This window comes from Merops nubicus, unplaced genomic scaffold (assembly GCF_000691845.1).
Source record: "Merops nubicus isolate BGI_N331 unplaced genomic scaffold, ASM69184v1 scaffold7138, whole genome shotgun sequence".
Taxonomy (NCBI): Eukaryota; Metazoa; Chordata; class Aves; order Coraciiformes; family Meropidae; genus Merops; species Merops nubicus.
The window spans coordinates 42478-67116 of NW_008623564.1; the positions used below are offsets into that span (position 1 = coordinate 42478).

Genomic DNA, 24639 nt, shown 5'->3' on the forward strand with positions numbered 1-24639 from the left:
CCCTTTGATAATTTTGGTACTCCAAAATTCAGTGATCAACTCACCTGGATTGGCAAGACGGCTACTGGTGGGTCCCAGGATTTGATAGGGATCTAAAAATAAAGCAACACAACAGCCAACAAAAGTTATTTTTTAAAGAAAATATTTCATCAAAAAGCATCAACAGTTCCTTATTATTTATTCCAGAAACCAGTTCAAATTTTCATTTTCTTTCTTTCCTCTTCCTGACTCTTCTCCTAGGGCCTGGAGCAGACCTGATGTGTTCCTTATTTCTTTTTGAGCAAACAACCACCAATTATTTGTGGAATCCCAAATGGCACAGTGTTTCTGGCATTGGTTTCAGACTTGCCTGCTTTCAAAGTCTGTAATCTCTTTGGACATACCCTGCACTTATGTGTCAACTAGAAACATGAAACATGAAAAAAAGAAGTGTGGGATAATAGAACTGTAACAAATCAGGAGCAAGTATATTTCTCCTAATAAAAAGAGCTGGGCAGCAGATGAGATTTTCAAATTCACTTGTTAGCAGTCGAGCTTGATTCCCTCTGAGGTCAATGAAATGCTCACCCAACTCCAGACAGAGCATTAGAGAGATGAGAGGAACAGGAGTTTTGCCCCTGGCTCCAATGAGGCTGAGTGCTTCTTGAAAACCCCACAGTGCATTTACTAGGAATGAATTCCTTCCCTTTTTGTGGGGCCTCCTCAGCCCTAATCACTGCACTTCTCCTTTGCTTCTCTCTGGTTTTGGTGATTTGGATCTACAGCGTTTGCTCGTGGATTGAATGGGTGCCAAAAGAACCAACCTCTCCCCCCCTACAAAAAAAAAGGAGAAGGGATAGAAAGCGCTGTGCAAAGCAGGGAAGGTGGTATTTAGCTTTTCAAAGGCCCCTTGGGAAACTAGCAGGAAACTCCACTGCTTGCTGCCCAACAGGGTTTGCTTTTCTTGTTTGGGCTTCGCTGACGCAGGGGAAGCCCTGTGGGTTCTGTTTGGAGACTCTGCCACCAAACATCCCTGCTGCAGAGGTGAAGAGGTGAGGAACAGGCACTCCTCTGCTGCAGCACAAGCAGCTCCATGCCCCTAACTGCTTCACGAGCTGCTGAGCAGCGTGGCACAGTGCTTCAGAGGAGGTGTGACTGCTGCTGGGCACTGCACATGGCTCTGCTGAAACAGGGAACGTTTCTTCTGAATGGGGAAGGGCAACGCAGTCAAACAGAAACCCTCTGGAACAAGGGCTGTCACTGCCCTCTCACAGTTGACTCATTATTCTGTGACTTCCCTCTACAGCTCTGCCTGTTTGTCCTGTGCCCGTGGTTGGTGCTGCCCGACACGTTTGTTCACCCAATCTGGTACAAATTAATCACCAAGAGAATGCAGGGGGGACAAAATCAACAGTTACCTGGCTGGGGCCGTTGCTGTTCTGTTGTCTTGTTCACATTTTGTGTCCCTGCAACAGGAGGGCCTGAAAAGACAGAAAAAGGTCTGATATGTACTGGAACAGCAAAGGAGGAATGAAGAGAGGACAATGACAGTACAAGATACGTTGAAGAAGGACGTTGAGGGGGAAGGTCTAGAGCCCAAGTCTGGTGAGAAGCAGTTGAGGGACCTAGGGGTGTTGAACCTGGAGAAAGGGAGGCTTAGGGGAGACCTTCTTGCCTTTGGCAACTCCCCAAAAGGCGGCTGGAGCCAAGTGGGGGTCGGGCTCTTCTCCCAAGGAACAAACATTAGGACAAGAGTAAATGTCCTCAAGTTGCACCAGGGGAGACTGAGGTTGTCCATGAGGAGAAATGCCTTCACCAAAAGTGTTATCAAGCACTGGCCCAGGCTGTTCAAGGCTGTGGGGGACTCCTTGTTCCTGGACATGCTTAAAAGTCAGGTGGATATGGTGCTTAAGGGCATGGTTTAAAAGTGGACTTGGTATAGTTAGGTTAATGGTTGGACCCAATGATCTTGAAGCTCTTTTCCAAACAAAATTATTCTATGATTCTATAATAGCAACAGGCTGGGAAAAGTTTTCTACTCCTAAAAGCTGCTGGTTTTGAAATTGCACTACAAAATTAAGAAAGAGATGTAAAACCTCGTTGTAAAATGGAACTGTGGAAATGAGGCAAAAAAAATTGATGTAGCTACTTAATTATTCTGTAGCTTATCTTCCATCCTCGTTTATATCCATGTTTTGAACATAAAACCCTTTCTTTAAATGTACAAATTTTGCCCTTCTTCCATGTTGGATCTTTTTCCAGGATTTTTTGGAAATGCAAATTCTTCTTTAATGCAACCTTTTTATGCAAAAACCTGTGGGTTTATCAAATCAAACATTATAAATCACTTTGACATCAACATCTGTTCCTCCTCTTCGTATCATCCCTCGTAGCAGAAAACTCTAACTCAAAGAACTTCACCTTTGGAGTGTGCACAGCTCAGAAAGCTGCAAGGCAAGGCAGGTGTCCCCTGCCAGGTTCTGCCACACTTATTTGCACTCTGTAGTGTCTTGTGGAGAGTCAGATGCCCCCCCCCCCAAAAAAAAATGACACTGGACTATAGGTAAATGGGTCACATGGAGTCTGTTTGCACAGAGGATCTGCTCCTGGCCCCTGAATCAACCCCTGGAAGCATTAGAGGTTTGTTTTGTCATCTTCAACACAGGATTCAATGATAAAAGTATTTGTGCCAGTTTCTATTTTTTTTACATAGCATAATTCTAGCTCTTCTCTTACTGACTGTCCCCAAATCTCCCACCCTTCTGGAAGAAAGGAGCCAACTATGTCTGTCTTCTCCCACAGTCTCAGACTGACCTGCCATTGCAGAATTGGTGATTCCCACTGGGGCAAATTACTTTTGGAGAGGCCAGAACTCACATTACTGCCCCATCCTGTTCTGACTGCATCATAGGAGGGGTCTAACGATGAAAGACAACAGGCACAGAGGGTTTGGAATCAACTCTTCCCAGTAAAAACCTTGCAAGAATCCAGCTCTGTATCTTGGTCCCAGCTAGGGCTGGGAGTAGAAGTTTGGGTGATGCTTGAGCCTGACACAGTCTGATTGTGAAATCGTTGCCCTCAATGGAATTTAAAGTGTGACTCATCCCATCCAAAAAGAGACCCCTGTCTCATATCCCAAGATGTCAGGAGATCACGGGCAGAAAGAGAGGATGAGATGAACCCTTCTGTTATTCCACAGACAATAAATGGCAACTACAAACCCCAGGGTGGCCAAGGATTTGCTGGAGGGGGCCAAAGAAGAGAACCCATCCTCTCCAGTGAAATTCCACGTGCCCCTGTGCCCAAGCTGCTGGAAAGGAGTGAGCAGAGCCTCGTGCCCCATGGGGCTGCCCAGCTCCCCGTGGAAACATCCCAGGCACTTGCACATTCCTCCCGGCGCTGGGAAAGCTGCTGCAGCTTTGAAATTACAGCCTTCTAGTTATTGGCATGAAAAGGAAAACAGAGGAGGGATGGGAGAGGGAAGGGGAGGGGAAGAGAGGGAGAGAAAGAGGAGGAGGGAAGAGAGGGGAATGGGAGGATAGAGCTCATGTAATGGGCCTGGGTTTATTTATATTTTACTTATTTGTTTTTTTCCCTTTTTACTAGAAACCACAAACGCCACTGCAAATAGATCCGACTGGAAAACAAAGCAGTGTGGTTGCAGCCTGGCACACAGGGGGCAGTGGGCCAGCTCTGGAAGCCCCAGCCCCAGCCGTGCTGTCCCCAGCAAGGAGCCCTGTCCCTGCTCCCACCACCAGGCGAGGAGCAGCAGGGCTGGAAACCACCTTGCTGCCAGAGGGGCTTCACCCCCAGGCTCAGTCCTCCAGCAGCTGTCCCTGGTGTAAAGATGATGCTGTTTGCACAGGCAGCGTTTTCCTGGCTGGAAAACCATCGTGCAAATCCTTCCCTTCATCTGGGTGCAGCCAGAGCTTGGGCTGTGGCTCTATCAGTGACTGAAACCAGGAGAGCAGAGATGAGGGCTGCAGGAACCACTGGCTTTTCCCATGTCCTCTTTGCAGCCAGGCTCTGACTTTCATTTCTCCCCTGGGATAGCCTTCAGAAGTCTTACAACTACAGCTATCAGAGCAATGTTTGGGGAAATAGTTTGGAAAAAAACCAGCATGAGTTCTGCATGGAGAGAGAAAGGCAAAAGCTCAGAAATTGTGACTGATCGAGATGTTGATGTAGGTTTTGGTTAGCTCAACCAGAAACAGTTTTGCCATCATGTAATTGGAAGGGAAATGTCACTTACTGGTGATGCTGTGAAAAAGAAAGGTAGGAAGTGATTTTCCAGCAGAAAAATTCTTTTCAAACTGAGGAAAAAATTCCTTTCCAATAAGTAGCAGAACTCATTGAAAATCTTCAATTTTCTCTCCTTCTTTTGGGTCAGATAATTGACCAAAGTGAATCAACTGCTCCAAATGGCTCGGTTGATGCAGACACATCTGCATGTTTGGAGTAAACAAATAGGCTGTCATCTGGAGAGATGATCCCAGCCCTCCTCCTCACCCTCATCCTCTTCCTCCAGATGGAGAAGCTTTGTCACAGAGGAGGAGTCTGCTCTCCTCACAGTGCCACAGAAAATGTGCAAAATGCATCTCCTGAGAGCTTTTTTTAACTAATAAGTGACACTGTTGGACCCAGTGTATATTGGCTGCTTGGGCTTCAGAGGATCAAGGCTTGATTCTCCAGATAAATTTGGCTAAGCCTGGTTAAAATTGTCACCCAAAACCTCTCTGAATGGGTTTAGGATGTAAAAGATCAGCTTGGAAGGACTGTGTGTGCGCGACTCAGCCCAGGTTTAATCCAGTATATCTCAGATGAGTCCCTTTGCCTCAGTTTTCCCTGTAGAGCTGGATTATTAAGTGTGGGACTATATAGGGGCACCCACACTCGTGTTGTTAGGATGAGACCCACCACTTTGCCATGGCAAGAAGGGTTTGATAGGATGGTTACCAATCCAGGCGTTGCTATTGACACCACTGTTCACTCAGCTACTGCAAGTTTCCAGCTCTCCCTCTCTCTCTCAAAAAAAAATAAAAAGTCCAAATCCACTAAGCTATTTTTGTTTTGTTTTCACAAAAATCCGTGCAATGTGAAAGAACCACACCAGCCCTCCCAGCTTCCAGGCCCAGACTCTAAAGCTGAACGTGTTTAAAACAAAATGGAAAAGGCAGAGCCAGGGAACCTATCCAGAGAGTTGAGTTTCTGCAAAAACAATATTGTTCCCAGGACATGACGCCCAGTGGCTCGAAGAGATCCTACAGAACTCCAGCCAGACAGTGAGTTACAGGGAGAGTCTTATCTGTCATTAAAACCACTTGGATTTTACACCAAAACTTGCCGTGCTATGGAAATTCAATTAAAAACCTTGGGCTGAGGTCCTCTTCTGGTGTAAATCAGCAAATAGCTACAAGGAAGTGAGGGGCAAATTTACACCGACCAAGGATCAGGTCCCCAAGTCTGTTTTAGACTTAAAAGGCCCAGTGGAACAACAGCCCTATGACAAATGTGTGTTCAATACAAAATGGAATTAAAGAGCAGAAAATAAATCATAGATGCTTTCAAGAAATGTCATTCTGCAGCTGTCTGGTTTATGTCCAGAAATTCCCCAGAATGAATGCGTACTCTATTATGAGGAAGGTAAAGGATATTAATAATGCTTTGCACTTTCACAGCACCTTTCAACTGAGGATCTCACAGCTTTGCAAACATTCACACTCGCAGGGCGCCTGGGAAGGAGGTTAAATATAATTTTATTTATTTACAGGCAGAAAAGCACTTTCTTTGGGCTTTAGCTGCCTTTTCCAGATGAAGTGGCTTTCCCAGACGTCAGGCTGTGTGGAACAGACTGTGCAGCCTTGCTCTCCACACCCTTTCTAACCTTGGTCTATATTTTCTCACCCCAAATCTCCCTCAGCTCCTACCCCGCCAAGCCCTGTGCCATTTGGAAGTTCTTGTCCTCTCCTGGACGAGTCTCCTTTCAGAGCCTATTGATTCCCATGGAATTTTGATGGAAATCAGAAATGACACAGCAATGGAACAAGCTGGGCAGAAGGCTGAGAAAGGGCTTAGAATGTGCCAAAATTACTCAGCTCAAAACCTGACATTAGGCAGGTTGTCCTGTGAAGTTCAACAGATGAGCTACACCTCCACAGTTTCTTCTTCTCAGACTGTCTGGTGCAACAAAGAAAGAGGGAAAAAAAGGAAGGAGTGTGTCCCAGGGATCCCCTGGGTGAGATTCTGGGGTGTGGAGGAGAGAATGGCTGCACGTTGTGCTGTTCAGGTGGCACTGCAGTTGGGAAGATGAGGCTGAACCATCTTACAGGGATCCCCACCTCTCATCTCCCACCTACTTTGCTCCTGTTTTCCCAATACCTCTGCATCATACTGAGCCTAAACAGACCAATAGACTCAAATATTCCTGTGGGCCAGGGGCAGATAGACACAGAGACTCGTTTCCCTGGGAAACTTGGTTTAAAATCCCTGAGCAGATTTCCCCAGAGCAGCAAAGCCCATCCCAGATGCCCAGCAGCCCTTTCAGCTTGAATGCAGCCCAGTGAACAAGCCATTAGGGAATCTGTGTTTAAGATATGATGGATTCGTGAGCAAACCCTTGCTGATAAGCTTTAAAAAGTTCTTAAGTTTTTTTTTAGGTGGTTTTTTATAAATCTGAGAGTCTGGGGTGGAGGGGAGAAGCGAGTGGGGGGCTCTCAGCTGAACAATAGGCTCCCAGTCCCTGTGCTTCCTGAGCTGCTTGCTGAGTGCTGACAGCCCCTTCATCCTGCTCTCTCTGTAGGAGCTTTTTCAGTTCAAACCAGATTCAGACAGAGTTTTGTGCTACCAGCCTTGATAAGGAGAACGGTGGGGACTGGCTCTGCAATATCCTCATTTTTCAGGCCTTTTTTGTTGCAGGATGGATGCACTGTCTGCTTTATGAAGTGCTGGGGCTCGCCGTGGAGGTGCAGAGTGACTGGTCTGAACATTAGCTCCCTCTTGTCTGACCTGTGGGCAGTGTCATCCCCGGGTTAACACAACAGCCATGGGACTGCATGGCCAAGGGGAGCTGTGCCCTGAAATCTAATACTCTAGGTAACACAGAAGTGCCCAAACCCTGTGCTGTGCCTGAGCAAATGTTATCCCCATCACGCTTCCCTCGCCAGGAGCCCTGTTGCAGAGCTGAGCATGGCTTGAAACCTCCCAAGAAGCTTTCTTTCCCTGAGATGGGCTTTCTTCCTGGAGTAGAAGATGCCTGGAGAAACACACATGCAGCAAACTTGTGGAGGCATCTAGATTCCTCATCTTGGTAGGTGCTTAAGCAATAGAGAGAGCCCAGAAATCTCTGACTTCTGGAGATGGTACCTCCAAGGAAATTAGGCAGGCAGTGGATGGAAAGTGGCTTGTCCTAAGTCATGAGGACAGAGCCAGAAAGAAAATAAAGGTAAATTTCCCCAGTCTCAGTGAATTTCAATGAAGCAAATCAGGGGAAGGAGAAGCAGAATGCTGCGTGTTTGAAGTGGGCTATGGGATCCAGGGGATTCTCCATGAAGAACACAGTCTGGTTTTTTGCAAGGAATCCTTCTGGTGCAGTAGGAAGAAAGGATGCTGGCTTGGAGGCTGGAATTTAAATTAGCTTCTCTAAATGGGGAAAGCAGAACCAGGTGTCCTCAGGGATCGAGACTTGTGATTAATCTGAGCGGTCGCTTGGGGTCTATTTTGTAGCAACTGCTTTGTAGGGAGAGAGGGAAAGCAGGGCAGAGGACCTCACAGCTTTTCCTCCCAGAGTGGGGTTGAGTGTGGTGGTACTATTCTGGTACCTTGGAAAAATCCCAGTGTAGGCACATGGGAACAGAAACCACTAGCACTGCAAACCAGACACGTAAGCAAGTCCTGCCAAGCTGCTGAGCATCCAACCCTCACACTCCCATCATGTAACGTCCTGCAGATCACATGGAAGAGGTGGGGTTGTGTTTAAAGCCAGCTGGAGAGAAGACACCCAGACTGTGTGTTTCTGAAGCCAACAACACCTCCAAGTCCTCCTAGAAACATTAGACACGTTGTTTTAAACGGTGGCAGCAAATGTAAAGGTTGTGAAGTCTGTGAGGTTCTTCCCAGGCCCACTCTGGCACCAAATCCATGTATGAAATGCTCAATGCATACAGTGCTAAACCTTATGATGTCAGCAGCAAGAGATTTGCCTAGACACAGCTTTTCTTAGCAGAAAGCTGTGAAGGCTCTGGGTGCCATCCTTTGTCTGCAGGAGGATCCACAGCGTGTGACTGGGATGGTGGAGCAGGAGAAAGCAGAGCAGACTATGAGGAGTCCTGTGGCCTTCCCCAGTGGCTACAAGAGGTGGTTCATGAAGTCAGCAGTGGCTTCCCATGTCACTTAGCCCTGAGGCACACCCCCAGGTAGGAGTTCCAGGGCTGTCAGAACCCTGCACTCTGAGGCCTCATCCTTTCTTTTGCAACGAATTACTTTTCAATGTACTACTTCTGCTAATTGAAACAGTCACTTAGCACGTATGCCATGTGTCATTCATGGCCAGTGTTACTATGACTGTTCTGCTGATTGCACAAGACTTTCCAAGGCCTTCAAGCACCAAACTCATTTGTTTCTGCTTCAAGACCACAACGTCCGGCTCCTTGTGCTGGAGAATCACCAGTGCAGGGATCATATGTGGTACTAACTCATTCTAAATCTCTCCACTAAGAGGAAGCAACTAGCTGAGTGCAGAATAATTTCAAATACCTTCTATTCTAAGTGATCAGGTTATTAGATTATTCCACAATTAAAAAAAAACCCCATATATCAAACATCTCCACATTGCTATTAACCTGCTTTACAGATGAAGAACTGACAGAAAAAAGCGAAGTCCAGGCTTGGAACAACTTTGACCTGAAGTCAACTCAAAACAAGTGAGAAGGGGCTGACTGCTGGATTTACATGAGAAACGTGTTGCAGAGCATGGACATGAAGAACATGGTTTAATTTGAGGAGTCTCTGAAGCAGCTGAGTGGCTGGGTTTCTTTTGGGAAACCCAATTTGGATTAACCTGCTTTACAGATGAAGAACTGACAGAAAAAAGCAAAGTCCAGGCTTGGAACAACATTGTTTTTTTGACCTGAAGTCAACTCAAACCAAGTGAGAAGGGGCTGACTGCTGGATTTACATGAGAAACGTGTTGCAGAGCATGGACATGAAGAACATGGTTTAATTTGAGGAGTCTCTGAAAGCAGCTGAGAGGCTGGTTTCCTTATGGAAACCCAGATTGGAGCGATCAGGCAGTTCTGATTTAGCTCCTGTTCTAGAGCCAGCGTTGGGTGGCTGAAGCCCACTTATTTCCAGCATCAGACAGGATCTGGAGCTTCACACAGGGCATGCACAGAATGAGGATTCAGGGTTTTGCAAGGGGTTCAGCCTGGTCCCTTTGGAAGCAGGCCACTCCAGCTTGAGATCTGTGACCCCCCACCCTCATCACACCTAGCTGAGGCGTTAGGCTTAGGCAGCTAAGAGGGAGGTGAAGGAGCTTCTGAAGCTCTAGAGAGTGGAGCTCTGCTCCCCACCTCAGAGGAGGGCTCTGGCCTCCAAAACTTGGAGTCCCTGCCTGTTTGCTTTGAGCCAGAGGTGGCAGCCCCCAGTTGGGCAAGGGGGGCTAGAAAAACACCCCCGAGCCACACAGCAGTGGTGCTTCCTCATTCACGCCTGAGTGACCCTGTGCAACGCCTACAAAGACACATTATGAAGAAAAGGAGGAAGTAATGAGAATTTTGGGGGTTGTTGCTGCTTTTTCTGTTTAATACCAGCAGCAGAAGCCCTAGAGCTCAGTGTGTGGAGACTGAAGAGTGTGTCCTAAGAATCCCTCCCCGAGCTGCCTTTGCAGAAGTCAAGAAAAAGAAATGCATAGGCTGGTGGAGAAAAATGTTACAGGCAGCAGCACAGTCCTGAGAGAAAAAGGAAGAGACACATGCGCAGATGTTGCATTTTTGCAGCATTCACCCATGGCTTTCGTTATCAGGAAACAAATTTAGTCTTAGGAAACAGCCAAAGCGCTTCCAAAAGCTGCTCACGGGAGGGACTGCACCCCAGCAAACGTGGGAACCCCCCCCCCTCTGCTTCCATGTGCAATAACAGGGCTTGCAGTGCACCCTAGGCAAAAAAATAATAGCTCTTTTTGCTGGGAGAAAAGGAAGGATAATGGTTACTTAGAAAGTGCTCCAGACAAGCTGTCAGGTTGAATTCAGAGAACTGGAGTCTGCTCTGGGACAGCGCTGGCTCGGGGTGATCCCTTGTGAGTTGGGTTTCCTGCCTGCTCCAGCTTAAAGACAACGATTCTTTGTTTCCAGTTTTTCTGGTGAAAAAACACACGCCTGCCTCCGAAGAGGGTCAGGGAGAAAGCAGACAAAACACTAACTCTGGAATTTCAAAGGAAAACAATTAAAAAAAAAAAGAAAGAAAAAAAAAAGAGAGAGAAAAATCCAAGAGCACTAGCTACTGTCTCTCCTGAAACCATAAATCCCTGCTTTGGCCACACAGTTGCAATAAGAGAAGCACCAAAAAAAAACCCCAAAAAAGCCTCCCCTTTTTTCTGCTGAGGAGCTAAAAACGGGCAGTTTCATCACCAGGCACACAAATATCATCGACAAATGTTTTAGTGTGTCCAGACGACCGAGAGGGGATAAAGCAGAGACTGCTTTTTCTCTGTCAGGACTAAGGCTGGAGGGTTTCTAAACCTTTGCTGTGAACAAGGGGCTTTTACTGACACCTTTAAGAGTTTCATGAAACGGGTCGAGGTTTTTCACACGGCAACATTTTAGGCTTGAAAATCAGCTTTTTTTTTCAAGAGAAGGATTTTACGCAGGAATTGGAGGCTCCTCTGTGGGAAACCTGCTGCCTGTGGGCTCTCTGCGCCCCCTCATCCCGTCCCCCTCTTTTTGAACCCGTTGCCCAAAATTGCCACTGAATTTGACAAGCAGGAGAGAGGAGTTTTTAAAGAGTTCCTGCTGGTTTAAAGGGAACTGCTGGGGAAAGAGGAGCCAGACTGCAGCCCCGACGGTGAGAAAAGCAGCTGCACAGGCTCCTGTTTTGTTAGGTCCCAGGGAGATGGATCTTAACTCTCCAACATCAGGAAACTCTTCCTCAGGGGCTCGTGATGCGATGGGTACAGACCCCCAGGAAACCTCCCTGGGTGAGTGTCAGAGCTCCCTGATTTCTTTGCCACCTTCAGTTTGCCAGCAACCAAACAAAACATCAGCAAACACACCTCACACCCAAACATCCTTATCCTTCACACCGGCACTTCAGTAAGGAAACAGAAACATGCAATAGCCACAGACTAAATCCTGAATATTTGTTTCCTACCTCCATATTTATGTGCTCATGTATAAATTTTTATTCCTCTTTGAAAATGCTGGTAGCACATCCCTTTTTCCTGTATTCTATTTGAATTTAGGTTGGATTTATGAGACTTTGGGCTAGTGCTGGTTTACTATTCTAAGCTAACTGTACTATCATAGGCTCATAGAATGGTTTGGGTTGGAAGGGACCTTCAAGATCTTCTAGTTCCAACCTCCAATGCCATGGGCAGGGACACCTCCCACTAGACCATCCAACCCCCATCCAACCTGTTCTTGAACACCTCCAGGGTTGGAGCATCCACAGCTTCCCTGGGCAACCTGGGCCAGGGTCTCACCACCCTCACAGTGAGGAACTTCTTCCTCATTTCTCATCTAATTCTCCCCTCTTCCAGTTTGAATCCATTAACCATTGTCCTTTCACCACAAACCCTTGTCAAAAGTCCCTCCCCAGCTTTCTTGTAGACACCCTCCAGATTCTGGAAGGCTGCAAGAAGGTCTCCCCAGAGCTTTCCCTTCTCTCTATTGCCTGACACATGCAGAGGACAGCACACGAGGATAAAGACTCATGTTGAATGCAGCCTTTTAATCAAGATCATACATAACCTGTAACCTGGAGGAAAACAGCCACACACAATCCCTCCACCCTTACCAGCTGAGCTTTCCTTCACCCCACGCTGCCCCCCCACTGCACAGTGCCCATTTCACCATGTATTGCCACATGTTCCAAGGCAGCACACACCCCACACCAGACCCCCCGACCTGCCTGTTTAGACACAGCTTATTTTACACATCAGCACGTCCTGATGCTGCCTCTTTGGAAGCTGGCAGCTTCCAAACCCTGCTTGGGTTCAAATCCTGCACAGCACTGAGGCTTGTACATGAAACACAAGAGTTATGCAGACCCCGACGTATTGAACAGCAAGTGTGGACTTTAAAAACGTCTTGGATTGAGGCCAGAATGCTCACAACCATACAGGACACAGCCCTTTGGCCTCCTAAACGTTGTTGTATGTGAATATATTTTCCATTTCCCTATGGAAACCTGCTTAAATGACACCATTCTGAAGGCAAGCCATTTAAAACCTCCACGGACTCAGGCAGATAATGTGGTCTCACATTCTTCTCCTGTGCCTGCAGCACCTACAGTAGGTCACTCATTGCTCCAAATAGTCACAGAAAACAGAACAGACCATCTCTTTGGGATGTGGGACACAAATCTTTCCATTCAGCAAGGAGAACAACCTCCTTTCGTTTTCCAGAAAAATGGTTCTCGAGCCAAAAAAATGCTGGTGATTTTCATTAGAGCAATTTGTTTCTCAGAGGCAGCTGAAGACAATTTGTACCCATGACTCTAAATACCATACTTTGGAGTGTTTATGAGGCTGAGAAGCAAAGAAGCTCAGGCAACAAGAGTCCTCTGGACACCTATCTGACTTGAGAACCAAAAAAACCCAATTTGCACGAGCAGGTTATTTGCTTTAGCCGTGTGATCTTCGAGAGCGTGCAAGAAGAATTGCAGCAGGAGGGAAGGAAAGAGATTTTTTTTCCTCTCTCTGACATGTATTGTACTATTTCATCACCTCCTGCTTTTGAATCCTCAAGGGAAGGTGGTTAGAAAAAAAAATTGTTTCTCTGTTTCTGTTCACAGATGTTGAGAGGAGAAATATTTACAGGATTAGTAGATTCAAGATGCGTTAATGTAAAGAAAAATCTTTCCTCTTTTTGAGAAGTTGAGGAGACCAGAAAATGCTTCTAAAATGCTAGTTTTTTAACCTGAAATTCCTCTTCCTCTAGAATATCATCATCCTGAAGTGATCTCACTAAAAAGCCTTAAAAGGAAGCAAGGAAAACCTTGTTGCCCAACAGCCTAGGCTGAGGCTGAGGAATTCCAAGCCCAGCTTTACGTCCGTCGCGAGTCTCTTTGGTGATATTGGACTAGACACTTCACTCTGCTCCCCCAATTCCTTATCTGTCAGCCTGTCATGTTCACATGCCTCTTATCCTGTCACCTTATCTCACCAATCATATTTGGGGCATGAGTGAGCTGCAGTAGGTGGAAGGGGGTCGGTTTATCCTAGAGCAGCACTCAGCCATCAAACGCAGGCGGGGGAAATTTATGCATCTGAAGAGGGATAGAGGGGATTTCAACATTTCTAGGCTGGTTCTTAATTTTTATTTGCCTATCCCAGGGGGGTGTTTAGTCCTTTATTGACACACGATGAAAGTACCACGTGAAGTTAAAAACGCCTAGCTGACAGAAATCAAACTCAAACTCCTGTCAGCTGCACTAAAGAAACACACCCGAGGGCTGTAAAAAAGGAGGAACATTTTTTTTCCCCCTCAAGTTTCTTTCTGCCTGAGTGACTGGAGGCCCAGCTCACAAAGATAAAGGGTATCAAAAATTCAGAGTGTAATTTTACGCAGAGCATTTCTCTTTAATAAAAATAATAAAAAAAAATGGTAGTTTTCTTCCCTTTATTTTTAGCAGCCACCTGGCCCGAGACAGAAAGAGCCGAGTCTTGGATGCTCGTGGGTTTCTGGGGGAAATTGTGGAGGGACACGTGTGTGTGTGTCTGTTTTAGTCAAATAGGAGCCAGCCTAGCCTTGATTCATTTTAAATAGCTGACTTTTAGCATCCAAGTGGCCAGTCACAGCAAAGCCTGCGTGGCTTTGCCACTGTAATGCACCAACTGGGGTCTGCCTCGTAAAGAGAGGACACATGCCAGGGAACAGGCAGCTCCAGCAGCTAGTGACACGCCAGACAAAAGGAGCTGCTGTAAAAACCAGCACTGATATTCTGCTCCAGGCTCCGAGGCAGATGTTGGAGATGAAATGCAGTGTGGTGCAAGGAGAAAGAAGTGCTGGCTCTAAGAGCAGTGCTAGTCAGTAGCTTGTTAAACGTGTGAGCTCGGTTTGCTGTAGCCTTTCACTGAAATCTGGGGGTTTGTCTTAAAAAGAAAAGACTTTCTGCCTTTTCCTACTATTCTTTGAAATGCAAACGTGTGGCTCCTCAACGTTCACCTGGAAAGCTTAGAAATGTTTGTGAGGGAACTGTCTCGGCAGGAGAGGAGGCTCTAGGTGGGTTCTCATATGGCAGACGTTGGATTTCACACTTCCCAGAAGCTTTTCAAATGGAGCAGCTGAACACAACTGACATTCTTCTAGTTACACAAAGATGTCTTATGGGATGTGCATCGTGCCCATCTCACCAACTCTCATTAGTTTACCATGACTGAGAATCCAGCTTTTCATTAAAAACAAGGAAAAGAAATAGGACTAGAGCTGCAGAGGAAGACCTGAAAAACCTGCCTGGAGGATATACAAACAACTCAGAAGCCTGAAGGAGACCCAAGTGTTACTAACTTCTAAATTCCAGAGTTTCTGAGCTGTATCTACACTATCAGAATTTCTAATAGATTAAAAATTGCAGTTATTTGAAAAAGAAATTCAATTTTATGCCACCATGTTGGCTGGACAAGCAGAGATGAGATTTTTGCCATGGTTTTGGCTGTTAATTGTAAATTATTCTATTTTAACCATTATGTGCATAGCAGAGCTGAACATTTTTATGCCAAGGGTATTACATAAGACACAGAGTTTGAATCCAATCAAAAGCATCATGAGAGCACAGGAAGACAGGACATTTACACACAAAAGACTGACCTTCTTTGGTGGCAAGTCGTGAGGAAGCTTCTGTGTGGGCTGGAGTATTGTAGACCAGCAGTGAGCTGCCTGTAATAAAAAGAAAAGGAGGGTTTTTTTTCAGTTTTAATGCTCCCTGCCAGTGGGGAATCATGTAGGCAGGTAGGAAATGGTAATTTCTCAGACAATTAATCACACATTTTCTGTGATGGATGTGAAATTCTTGTAAAAGAATCTTTGGTAGCTCTGTGTCACACCTGCATGACCATTTCTCCACTTGCAAACCAAAATAAAGACATTTGGCTCCTTCACTGAGCACCTTGATGTCCTCCTGCTTTGTGGAATTCAAAAATACTTCCCTTGTTTCAAACAAAACTCTTCAAAAGGAGCTCAAAAAGGAACCTAGTGGAAGGGTTTGTGTTTTTCAGTGTTTTACAGTGGAAATGTTCCTTTTTAAGCATTTTACTTTGGTTTTCCTTCAGACTCTTCTGGCAATGAAGGAAGAGGCCCTGGGAGCTCTTGGAAGCCAGCATGAAATACACATTTCATGGTTGTCTAGTTAGATGTGTTTACCCTACACAGTATTCTAGGCTCACCTTTCCTGCAGCTCTTTGGGCCAGTTTCTACTGCATCAGGCAGTGACACCCCTAACAAGGCAGAAGACCCTTCTCTGTAGAGGCTGCTGGGGTGAGCTGGAGCAGGGCACCAAACTTGCCACGGAGGGGTATAAAGAAGTGCTTTTACAGATAATTTCATCTATTCCTATCTACACAGCCCTCTGCTGGGTGAGATTCTGCCCCATTGAAGGGACTCGGTCCTAGGGGACACACAGCAAAGAGGACAGATTTGTGTGGCTGCCCCTGAGCACCCCCAGGTTCTTTGGCAGGGCTCAGAATCCCTCTTTTGCAGGTACTCTAATACTAATTGATAAGGATCTCATGACTAAGCCATGCAATCCCAAATAGTGCTGACCTCTCTTGCCCCTCAGTAGTACTCCCAGGATGTCTCGTTTTCCTGGCAGCTCACTGCCAGAATAACCATTGCAGGTGCTGGATCTTACTGGCCCCATCTCCCCAGGGATTTCTTTTCTCCCCCAAATGCACACGAAGCCAAAGACACACACAAGGCAGCCTGGATGCAGAGGTAGGAGGTGTTGGAAAAACAAAGCCTGCTCATAAGGACTGGAGGATGGATGCTACCAGGTGCTGCAAGATGGGATGTTTCAAAAGATTGGGATGGATAATGTGGTAATCTAGGAGGGAAAGAGTTCAAAGGGTTTTCCCTTGGCTGTGAAAGCTGCAGATAGCCAAAGACTGGCTTAAATATTCAGAGAGACTGGCTGGTCTTTTGCTGCTGCTGGAGGAATGGCAACAGCTTTGTCCACCTAACTCATTTTTTCATGGTTTCTGGCTTTGGAATTTCTTTCTTGAATATCTGTGGGCAAACTCCTGTCCACCACTCTCTCCTTTTTCAGGTTATTTGAAGTAGATCCTGAATGCAACACCCAGCCTTGCTGCCCCCGCCAGACAGGGAAGTGCTGGGGAATTCAGCAACAGGGTTTTCTATGACTAAATAGGCTGCAAATGCCTGGTTGCACTGACTGGCTGGGGGTGGGGTGATGAATAGCACTGAACAAGTCTGTAGAATCAACCTATAGCTACTTTACACTAAAAAATGCAGCCCAAGCCACTGGAAAGGGACGGCGCCTCCCCCAGTTTAATTGCTAAAAGTTCTCACCTTTGCCCGACAGTCTGAGGTTTCTGGTGGGAACACCACAGAAAAGGAAATGTGTTTCCTATTAAGGGTTTTCAGCGAAGGAAGAAAAGAGAGAAAGCCAGAGACAGAGATCAGGACAGAGAGAAGCAGACAGACAGAGGCCAGGCTGCTCCTTCCCTGGTTATTGGGCAAAACTTTGGCTGCGAGGAATTTTCGTTTAGTTCTTATTTCCCCCTGCCCCTCGTTGAGTCAATGACACCTTAGATTAAATCAGCTGGTATTATTAATAAAGTGCAGGGCTATTCTCCTGTAATTAATATTAAACATGTTGTCTTATTCCCCCGCCCAACTTTTCCTTTCTTCTTTCATTTCACTTGCCTCAGTTAAAAAGGAAGATGGAAAAGGACTGAAAAAAGAGCAGGGGAGTCTTTTCCCCACAAAACCTCCCTTTTCACAAGACAGAGCATCCTTCTGAGATGCAGGAACATCTTGGTTTCACCACCTTGAACTCCGTTTCATCTGAAAGTCTCTTTTATCCTCACCTGCAAGGCCACGTGGCCTTCCCTCCACGTCTCCTGGTAGAACCAGGGTTCTGCTGCATTTAGCAGTGGAGTTTTGTTTGGCATTAATACGTGGCTCGAAACCACAAAGCAGTTTTCTGCTTCTGCTTCTCACCACAGTCTCATTCCTTCCCCTTCAGGCTCTTTTCGTTTGTACACACCACACCAACCCGACCCCCCATAACTGGAGAGGAAAAGGACAGGGGGTGACAGTTCAGGTTCCTTTTGATGTTCATCCCAAACATAGCATGAAAACATTCAAATCTCCCTTCCCCTGGAGAAGGTTCACCAGGCAGACTGTGTTTGAAACAGATACTGGCACAGCAGTCAGCCAGTCTGGAGTCTGAAGGTGCAGAGGGTTGAACAAGAAGTAGGAGAAAAAGCCAAGGCATGGCCTCACAGTGTTGGAAACTGGGAGAAAAACTTAGAGAATTTTTTAGTGGGGGGGTGGACAGTAAGTGCCCTGAAAAAACTACTAGGAGGTGTTTTGAAAGACTCCAAAGGATAGAGTGTGTGAGTTCTGAAATCTCCTGAAGATCTGAGCTGTCTGAATTCCTGGCTGCTTCACTAGGTCATGGAAACAGGAAACAACTGCACGAGTCTGATTGGGACCTAAGTTTTGCCTGAAGACTAAAGGTGCTGTGATACAAGTTTGGTTCAGTCTCGACTACATTAAATCCCTCACCTGAACCTTACAGCTCCAAAACTAAGTTTGAGCTTTTGATGAGGTCGTGGGGATGTTAAAGGTCTATTTTTTCAACCTGGACTCAGATATGCCACAATAACAGACTTCAGCAGCAGTTCTAAGAATGCTTTCACCCTGATTAGGAGCATAAAAGGTTGAAAACATTCTAAGGAAGCTAATTTCCCAGGGGGTCTCCTTGCCTGGCTAGCAGACAGGCTCATAAAGCTCCTATCAGAGCTTTGTTTCTTGGAAAGTAAACCCCAATGTTGAGGATTTGCTCGTCATCACATATCCAGCTTAATTTAACACCCTGTGAGGACCAACACCTTTCCCAGGAGAGGCTGGGCATATGGAGTCTAGCCTATGAATCTGCAACTCCTCAAAGTCCTCCTGTGTTTTCTTGCCCTCACGTATCCTCCACCCTGAGCAGGAGCAGAGCTGGATGTCTCTGAAACAAACAACCTTCCAGGAGGGGAAAAAAAAATCATTAAAAAAAAAAAAAGCCCATCTCCCCGTGGCACTCAGAGGCTCAGCACTAAACATCCGCCTGGAAATGGGGCTGGAAAAACAATAAGCTGCTTTTGGAGCCGTTGCTCCACGAGGGAGTCACCCAGCAATGCAGAAAGCAGCCTGGCCTTGGGCAGTGCCTGGCCCAGCTGCAGGGGAAGGAAGGTTCTGAAGAGCCACCAGCAAAGCTGCTTGGGTTTGCACGGGCTTAATAGCATTGAAATCATGGCAGGTATTCCCCTGGCACAGAGGAACTGAGGTTTATCCCTCCTAATTCCAGGCATTTAAAGGTGATGTGTGAACTAGGGGATTACTAGCTTGAATTTCAACGTGCCCTGTTGTTTCTTTGCTATAAACAGAGACTGGTGTGAGCAGACTTCTAATCTGGGGACTTCAGGTATCTAAAGATGGGGAGGATCAATCAGGAATTTGCTCCCGAGCAAATGGACAGGGGCAAATGGTCAAGGTGGCAATTGAATCCAGGTCTCCAGGTTTATGCTGAGAGAGCAAGGATGCAATTCCTCTGATACTCTCTTTGAACACCCCAAGTGACCTGACACTTGAGACGACCGCTGGAGACACAGTCTGGAGCTAAAGCAACAGAAGGATTCAGCTCCTCCACCAACCTTTGTCCAGTTCAGCCTGATCCTGAGTCAAAAACCATCCAACTCCTTCTTCATCTCTTAATTCTCAAGTCTTATCAATGAGACAATTCAAGTGTCTCACTTGAGCATTTATCTTGTGGGAATTGAAACACAGTTCCGGTTACAAAGCCTCTGATCTGCCCAGCCAAAGTCAGCAGGTTTGGGCAAAGCCTTATGATCTCCCACAGAAGTGTGCAATTCTGTAATTAGGGAATTAAATTGTCATTTGCAAAGCCCAAATTAGTCTGCACTCGTGGGGAGGTGTTCTGGGAAGCTGCAGCTGATACAAGAGGGTGAAGTTTGCACGTTCTTTTGGATGGGAAGTTATGGTATTGTGCAGGGATAAAACCTTCAAATCCAACAGTTGGGTTATTTGATGTGAATCATTTCCTTGGCTCCACTTCTCAAAACAAAACAAAAAACAAAGGTGGGGCTTACAGTGACACTCATCTGTGATCTGACTCCTGTCCCCCTGTAACCTGTGAAACCCCCACTGATTTTACCAGAGGCAGGGAGGTATCAGGGCTGAACAGCTTTAGAGACACCCCCTAAATAAAATCTCTCTTGCTGGTTTTTTGTAGGGGCCAGATGGAGACATCTTCAGCTGCCTTTGCTTCACAATTTGATTTCCCAGTGGAGAAAATACATTTTTTTCCTTTCTCTCCTTGCCCACCCTACTTTGCTTTATGGCACCTTCTCCTGATTTGTCACTCCTCAGGTAATTATACTCCTAGAAAACTGTTGCACTTGAAAAAGTGCTGGAGCATGTGGGATTTAGCTCCAGCACTCTAGCCTCATCATAACACAATTATCCTTAGCACACCTTTGTGAAGAAAGGAAATGCTTTAAAATCCACCCTGTAGATTTCTAGGAGACATTTGGAAATGATGGACATGCTCATGGTCACACAGGAAGTCTTAGAAAGGTCTGAATCTAAGACTCAGAGCCTCAAGAGCATGTGTTAACCATAGGGGATTTGGGGAATCACTCTTGTATTTTTCCCTCTTTCCAACAAATCTCAGCCTCCAGCAGCATTGAAAATCTCCAACTCTGGCCAGTTGTGGGTCCTCTTGTGAAGCGGATTTTACCAGAAGCTTTTGGGGAAAGTGCACGGCCCTCTAACTGCAAAGTTATGGAATAATTTGCCCGTGACCCATCAGTTAATGTTTGGTTTAATCTCCAGAGCAAATGTATGTCTCTTTATCACATAGTCACAGATGTTTTTATAATCTGTAAGACTATCTAATCTTCTTCAGAGTCCTGCTCAGCTCTTCACCTCCCTGATAGCACCACTGACTCCAAGTTAAAATTAACTTTCCAACCCGCTCTTTATTATTCCTTGTTTGCTCCCTCTGTTTGCCTTTCTCTGCTCTTTTTCCTTCATCCTTGCTGCTATTTATCCAACAAGAAGACCTCAAGAAGTTCAGTCTTTATGGCAGCTTATCCTATCAGCATGTGATGAATAAGGGCAATACTCACTTTCCCTGAGGTAACTGAGGTGAGACAACAGGACTTCTGTGTTGTAGGCAGAGGTGGTTCGAAGGAAGTCATCCTTATTCATTTTGCAGAGCTCCTTGCCATCCATGTTCTGGAAGATGGTGGTGTCAATCTCCATTAACCCATACTCCTTTATAGCCCATTCCAGCCACTGGCGCACGTGTTCCTGGGTCCAGAGGGTGGGATCTGGCAGGAAAACACAAAGGGTGGTAGCACTATGAGCAAGCCTCAAGCCCCTACTGCAGCCCCATCGAAGCACTAATCGTTGTTTCCACAACCAAATGGATTTAATTTACTGATTCCAAGGCATTTCACCAATTTGAGCAAGTCCTGTACAAGACTCAAGGCCCAGAGACTGATCACAACGACCTTCTGACTGTCTCCCACCTGCCTGAATCTTATCAGCAATATCAACGACGTTTGACTGTGGCTTTTCTCCCTCTGGAAAAAAAAGAAGAAAAGCTCCCAAAAGCAAACTCACCCCTTTGAAAGGGTGCAGCTTTGCTTCTGTAATGCTAGAGAATGACATCAGTGCTGGAGAAGCCACACCATCCTTCTCAAGTGCATTACAAAGTCCCAACAGATGGCATTTTAAAGTCTGAGGACGGTGGTATTTACGGTCAGCAAGGGGACTCTGAAAAAATACATTATTGCTGAAACAGAGCAGCTTGCCATGGATCTCTGAGTCACATTTGCTCACCCCGCTGACAAGAACACAATTCTACCTCTGCTAGCCCTGGAAAACCAGCACAGCCATGGGAGGGCAATGTGGATTTTATACTGTCTCATGCATCACTATCAACTGTCAGCAAAGCTCCAGCTGTGGAATCTTTATTACTGGCAGTGACGTCAGGGAGAGATTGAACCCGGCTGGAGTTTCAGACCCCATGGTGATGGTTTGCTGCAGCAGGAGTTAAAAAAAGAAATCACCCTTTGAGTTTTGCAAAGGGCGTTAGATCAGAAAGTCCCAGCAAGAATTTGTGCCATGATACTGTTTTCACAGAGTCATTTTCAGAGCGTATCTGCCTTTTCAGATGTTTCCTGTGCTGCTTCTCCCCGTGGATCCCACTTGAAAATTTTAAGCTGCGAATTCATGTCCTGTGGCAGCTGGAGAAGGCTGCAAAGTCAAGCCTTAGCTTTGGAGACGTTTGGCCTGTCCATCACTGCTGGGACATTCCTCTAAGACAAACCTCAAACGCCTCAGATCCTGAGAAAATGGATCAGAAACACGGAGCCACCACACACCTGGCAGGTTGGGCTTTGGAGAGGGACAAAATAAGCCCCTGCCACACCTTTTATAGGGTATAAAACAATGCCTTGGCCCAGGACTGCGTGTGCTTGGGCTGCAGGGATCCCTCCACACAAAAGGTCAGGTAGTGGCTGTCCCTGGTGCATTCCTGGGCAGCTGAGTTCCAGACTACCAGCACAAAATGGGGAAGTAAGATCAAGGAATATTAAAATTATAACCGTGACGCTTCCTGGATTAATTTATAACAAACCAGCTTGCTTAAAGCTGAATTTTAAACAGAGAACTTACAGCCCCATATCTTTACAAGTCTGCTTTGGGGAAAAAAAAAAGATGGATTTCCTCGAAATTTTGGCCATAGCAAATTTAAATTCTGCTTTCTAAGCACTGGCAAAAGCCTGTAAATTTTACAATGCAACTATTCAAGGGAGGATTCTTTTTTTCCTCTTTTTTTTTTTAATTGAAAGAGTTATTTGTCTGGAGTTTTGAAAAACCCCCAACGTTTAGAGGGCATGGCGAATTTGTGGTCTCCCTTTAAACAAACACTTTTGAATTTCAGATATTCGTTCAGCCTATTTATCACTGCAAAAGACACTGAATGGGCTCTGAAAAGCTGCCTTCGTGAAACACGGCTTAGAGTTCATGATTATTCCTCTTGCAAGCCTAATGTGACATTATTCTTGCCTATCTTCACCCTAATGTGCTGTAAATCATTACTCTGGATTATATTAAAATTTCCAAATGCCTTTCTTGGCTGAATTTGGCCTCATATCCTGCAGCCAGAGATCTTGGGATGCTGTTCAGTATTGTCTTCCAAAGTCTGGTAAATCATTGCTGTTTCACAAGTACCTCAAGGTTTTGATTTGTGGGTGCTCGTGAGGGGGGGGGAAATCCTTTTTTTTTTTTAAAAATTTTTTTTCACTTTCCTTCAGAGAGGAGATTTGAAACCTTCTGTTCACTGAGGGCACTAAAAGTCATTTCCCCTACCTATAACAACTCCAAACTTCAGCCTACCCTTGGCCTTTTTAAATATGCATCAATAGAATGGTGAAGAGCAGCATAAATGCTCCCTGTTGACTACCTTTAATAATACAATGAGTAGCTGGTGGCAGCTAACACCTTTCTAGGCCATTATTGACACTGAAAACATCTTCTGATGTTGTTCCCAGTTGGGTTACTGGTCCCTCCAAGCAGATCCTAACAACGGCTTAAATGGTACTTCAAGATTTGCTGTCAATGTTTTATTGGCTTCCCTTCACTCCGTTCAATTCAAGCTTTTCTTTTTCATCCTAAATGGCAAACAAATGCTTGGGAGTTGTCATCTGTTCGTGGTCAAGCCACAATCAGACAAGAGAGTTAAATTCCACAAGTACATTTCTTTCTGCCAACAGTTCCTCTGCTCGAATCAGCTCCATGAAGAAAAAGCTGCACCCCTTGAAAACAGGGGCAGTTTGGGTCTGTAAATTGGGCCAGGACTTGGCTTGTAGCATCTCCCTTTGCTGGCAAGTTCCTGGGCTAGCCTGTTTATAGCACTGGTGTTTATAAACCTTGCAGAGAAAAGGCTCCCTCTTGTTCCAGGTTCAGGCTTCACTGGTTGCCTGCCCCAGCAGCTCTCATCCTTGACTATCCAAATGGATCCAAAGCATCCTGCCAATTTCAGCCAGCAGATGTGGATATCACAGAGGACTGGACAGGAATGTTTCTGTGGAAGAGTTTTTGGAAGGATAATGGAGTTCCTGCAAAATAGATTTTTTTTCTGTTTTCTGCTTCTAACACGTGAAAACAAAATAGCCCATTTTGAATCAGGATGACATGAAAGGGCATCTGGACCCTCCAGAGCCTTATGGGAGTTATAATTTGTGTCCGTTTCATGCTCATTCATGCCTAAGAAGTGCTTTCTTTGATCACACCACACATCCCAGGAAGTGCTGCAGATTCTCCTCTAACACATGACAGGAGACTGATTTGGTTCAACACACTAAACCAACCCTAATTATTCACTTCTTATTCTGATGTGAGGTAGAACGTAGACTGGGACATGGGAAATTCCCACTAGGCAGAAACTCTGATATTTCCCTTGCTTTGTACATGGTTTGTGAGACAGAGAATTCCTCAGAAAAAGCCTAATCTGTTCAGCTGGATATTTAAGACAGCTCAAGGAAATAAGAGAGTTTGGTGGTGGTGGTACCTGCTGGGACAATGACTCTCCTCTCGTTGGTGGTCATGTTGGGAGGAGGTCCATTCTTCTCATCCATGTAGGTGCTGTAACTCATGGGGTTGGACTCTGTCCCTGCTCCGACGAGTTTGCTGCATTTGTTCACACTACAGTCCACGGGGGACTCCCTGAAATGTGAAAGGAAAGAGATGAGTTGTCATTATTAGGCACCTTTCATCCCCACTGCAGCAGAAGGAGGTTTGGGTTACAGGAATGGCAAGTGTCCCAAAGGTGGGAAGTCAAGGGGAGTTTCTTTACAGGCTATTCCCAGCCTGTCACATGAGTGTCATATGGTGAGCTGTGAATCACAAGCCTCATGGAGGGGATCTCTGAGAACGAAATCCACAGGAGGAGAGTTGGAGGTGCAAAGAAGAGTGACTTTCAGGCAAGGGTTATGGCAGCTCTAAGGTGAAACAGCAAAGTTCACAAACCAGATAAAAGGCAGGTGCTTATGGCAAAGGTCTTATCAGTTACACCCCCCACGACCCTTCCACCTTTTCATAGAATCATAGAACCCTTGAGGTTGGAAGAGACCTCCAAGATCATCAAGTCCAACCATCAAGCCAACACTACTAAGTCCTCTGCTAAAAC

At 45.9% G+C, this 24639-nt stretch overlaps 1 protein-coding gene across 1 annotated transcript in view; it reads right to left on the reverse strand.

Moving 5' to 3' along the window:
• Nucleotides 1-24176, reverse strand: part of FLI1 (Fli-1 proto-oncogene, ETS transcription factor) — a gene marked incomplete at its 5' end in the record, with an annotated part of 26631 nt that extends 2455 nt beyond the window's left edge. Inside the window, 6 exons of the mRNA XM_008945108.1 lie at nucleotides 45-92; nucleotides 1398-1460; nucleotides 2835-2897; nucleotides 15000-15068; nucleotides 20570-20773; nucleotides 24022-24176. Coding sequence (XP_008943356.1) covers nucleotides 45-92; nucleotides 1398-1460; nucleotides 2835-2897; nucleotides 15000-15068; nucleotides 20570-20773; nucleotides 24022-24176 — 602 coding nt within the window. The remainder of the gene's footprint in view (nucleotides 1-44; nucleotides 93-1397; nucleotides 1461-2834; nucleotides 2898-14999; nucleotides 15069-20569; nucleotides 20774-24021) is intronic.
• Between the last annotated feature and the right edge of the window lie 463 nt (nucleotides 24177-24639).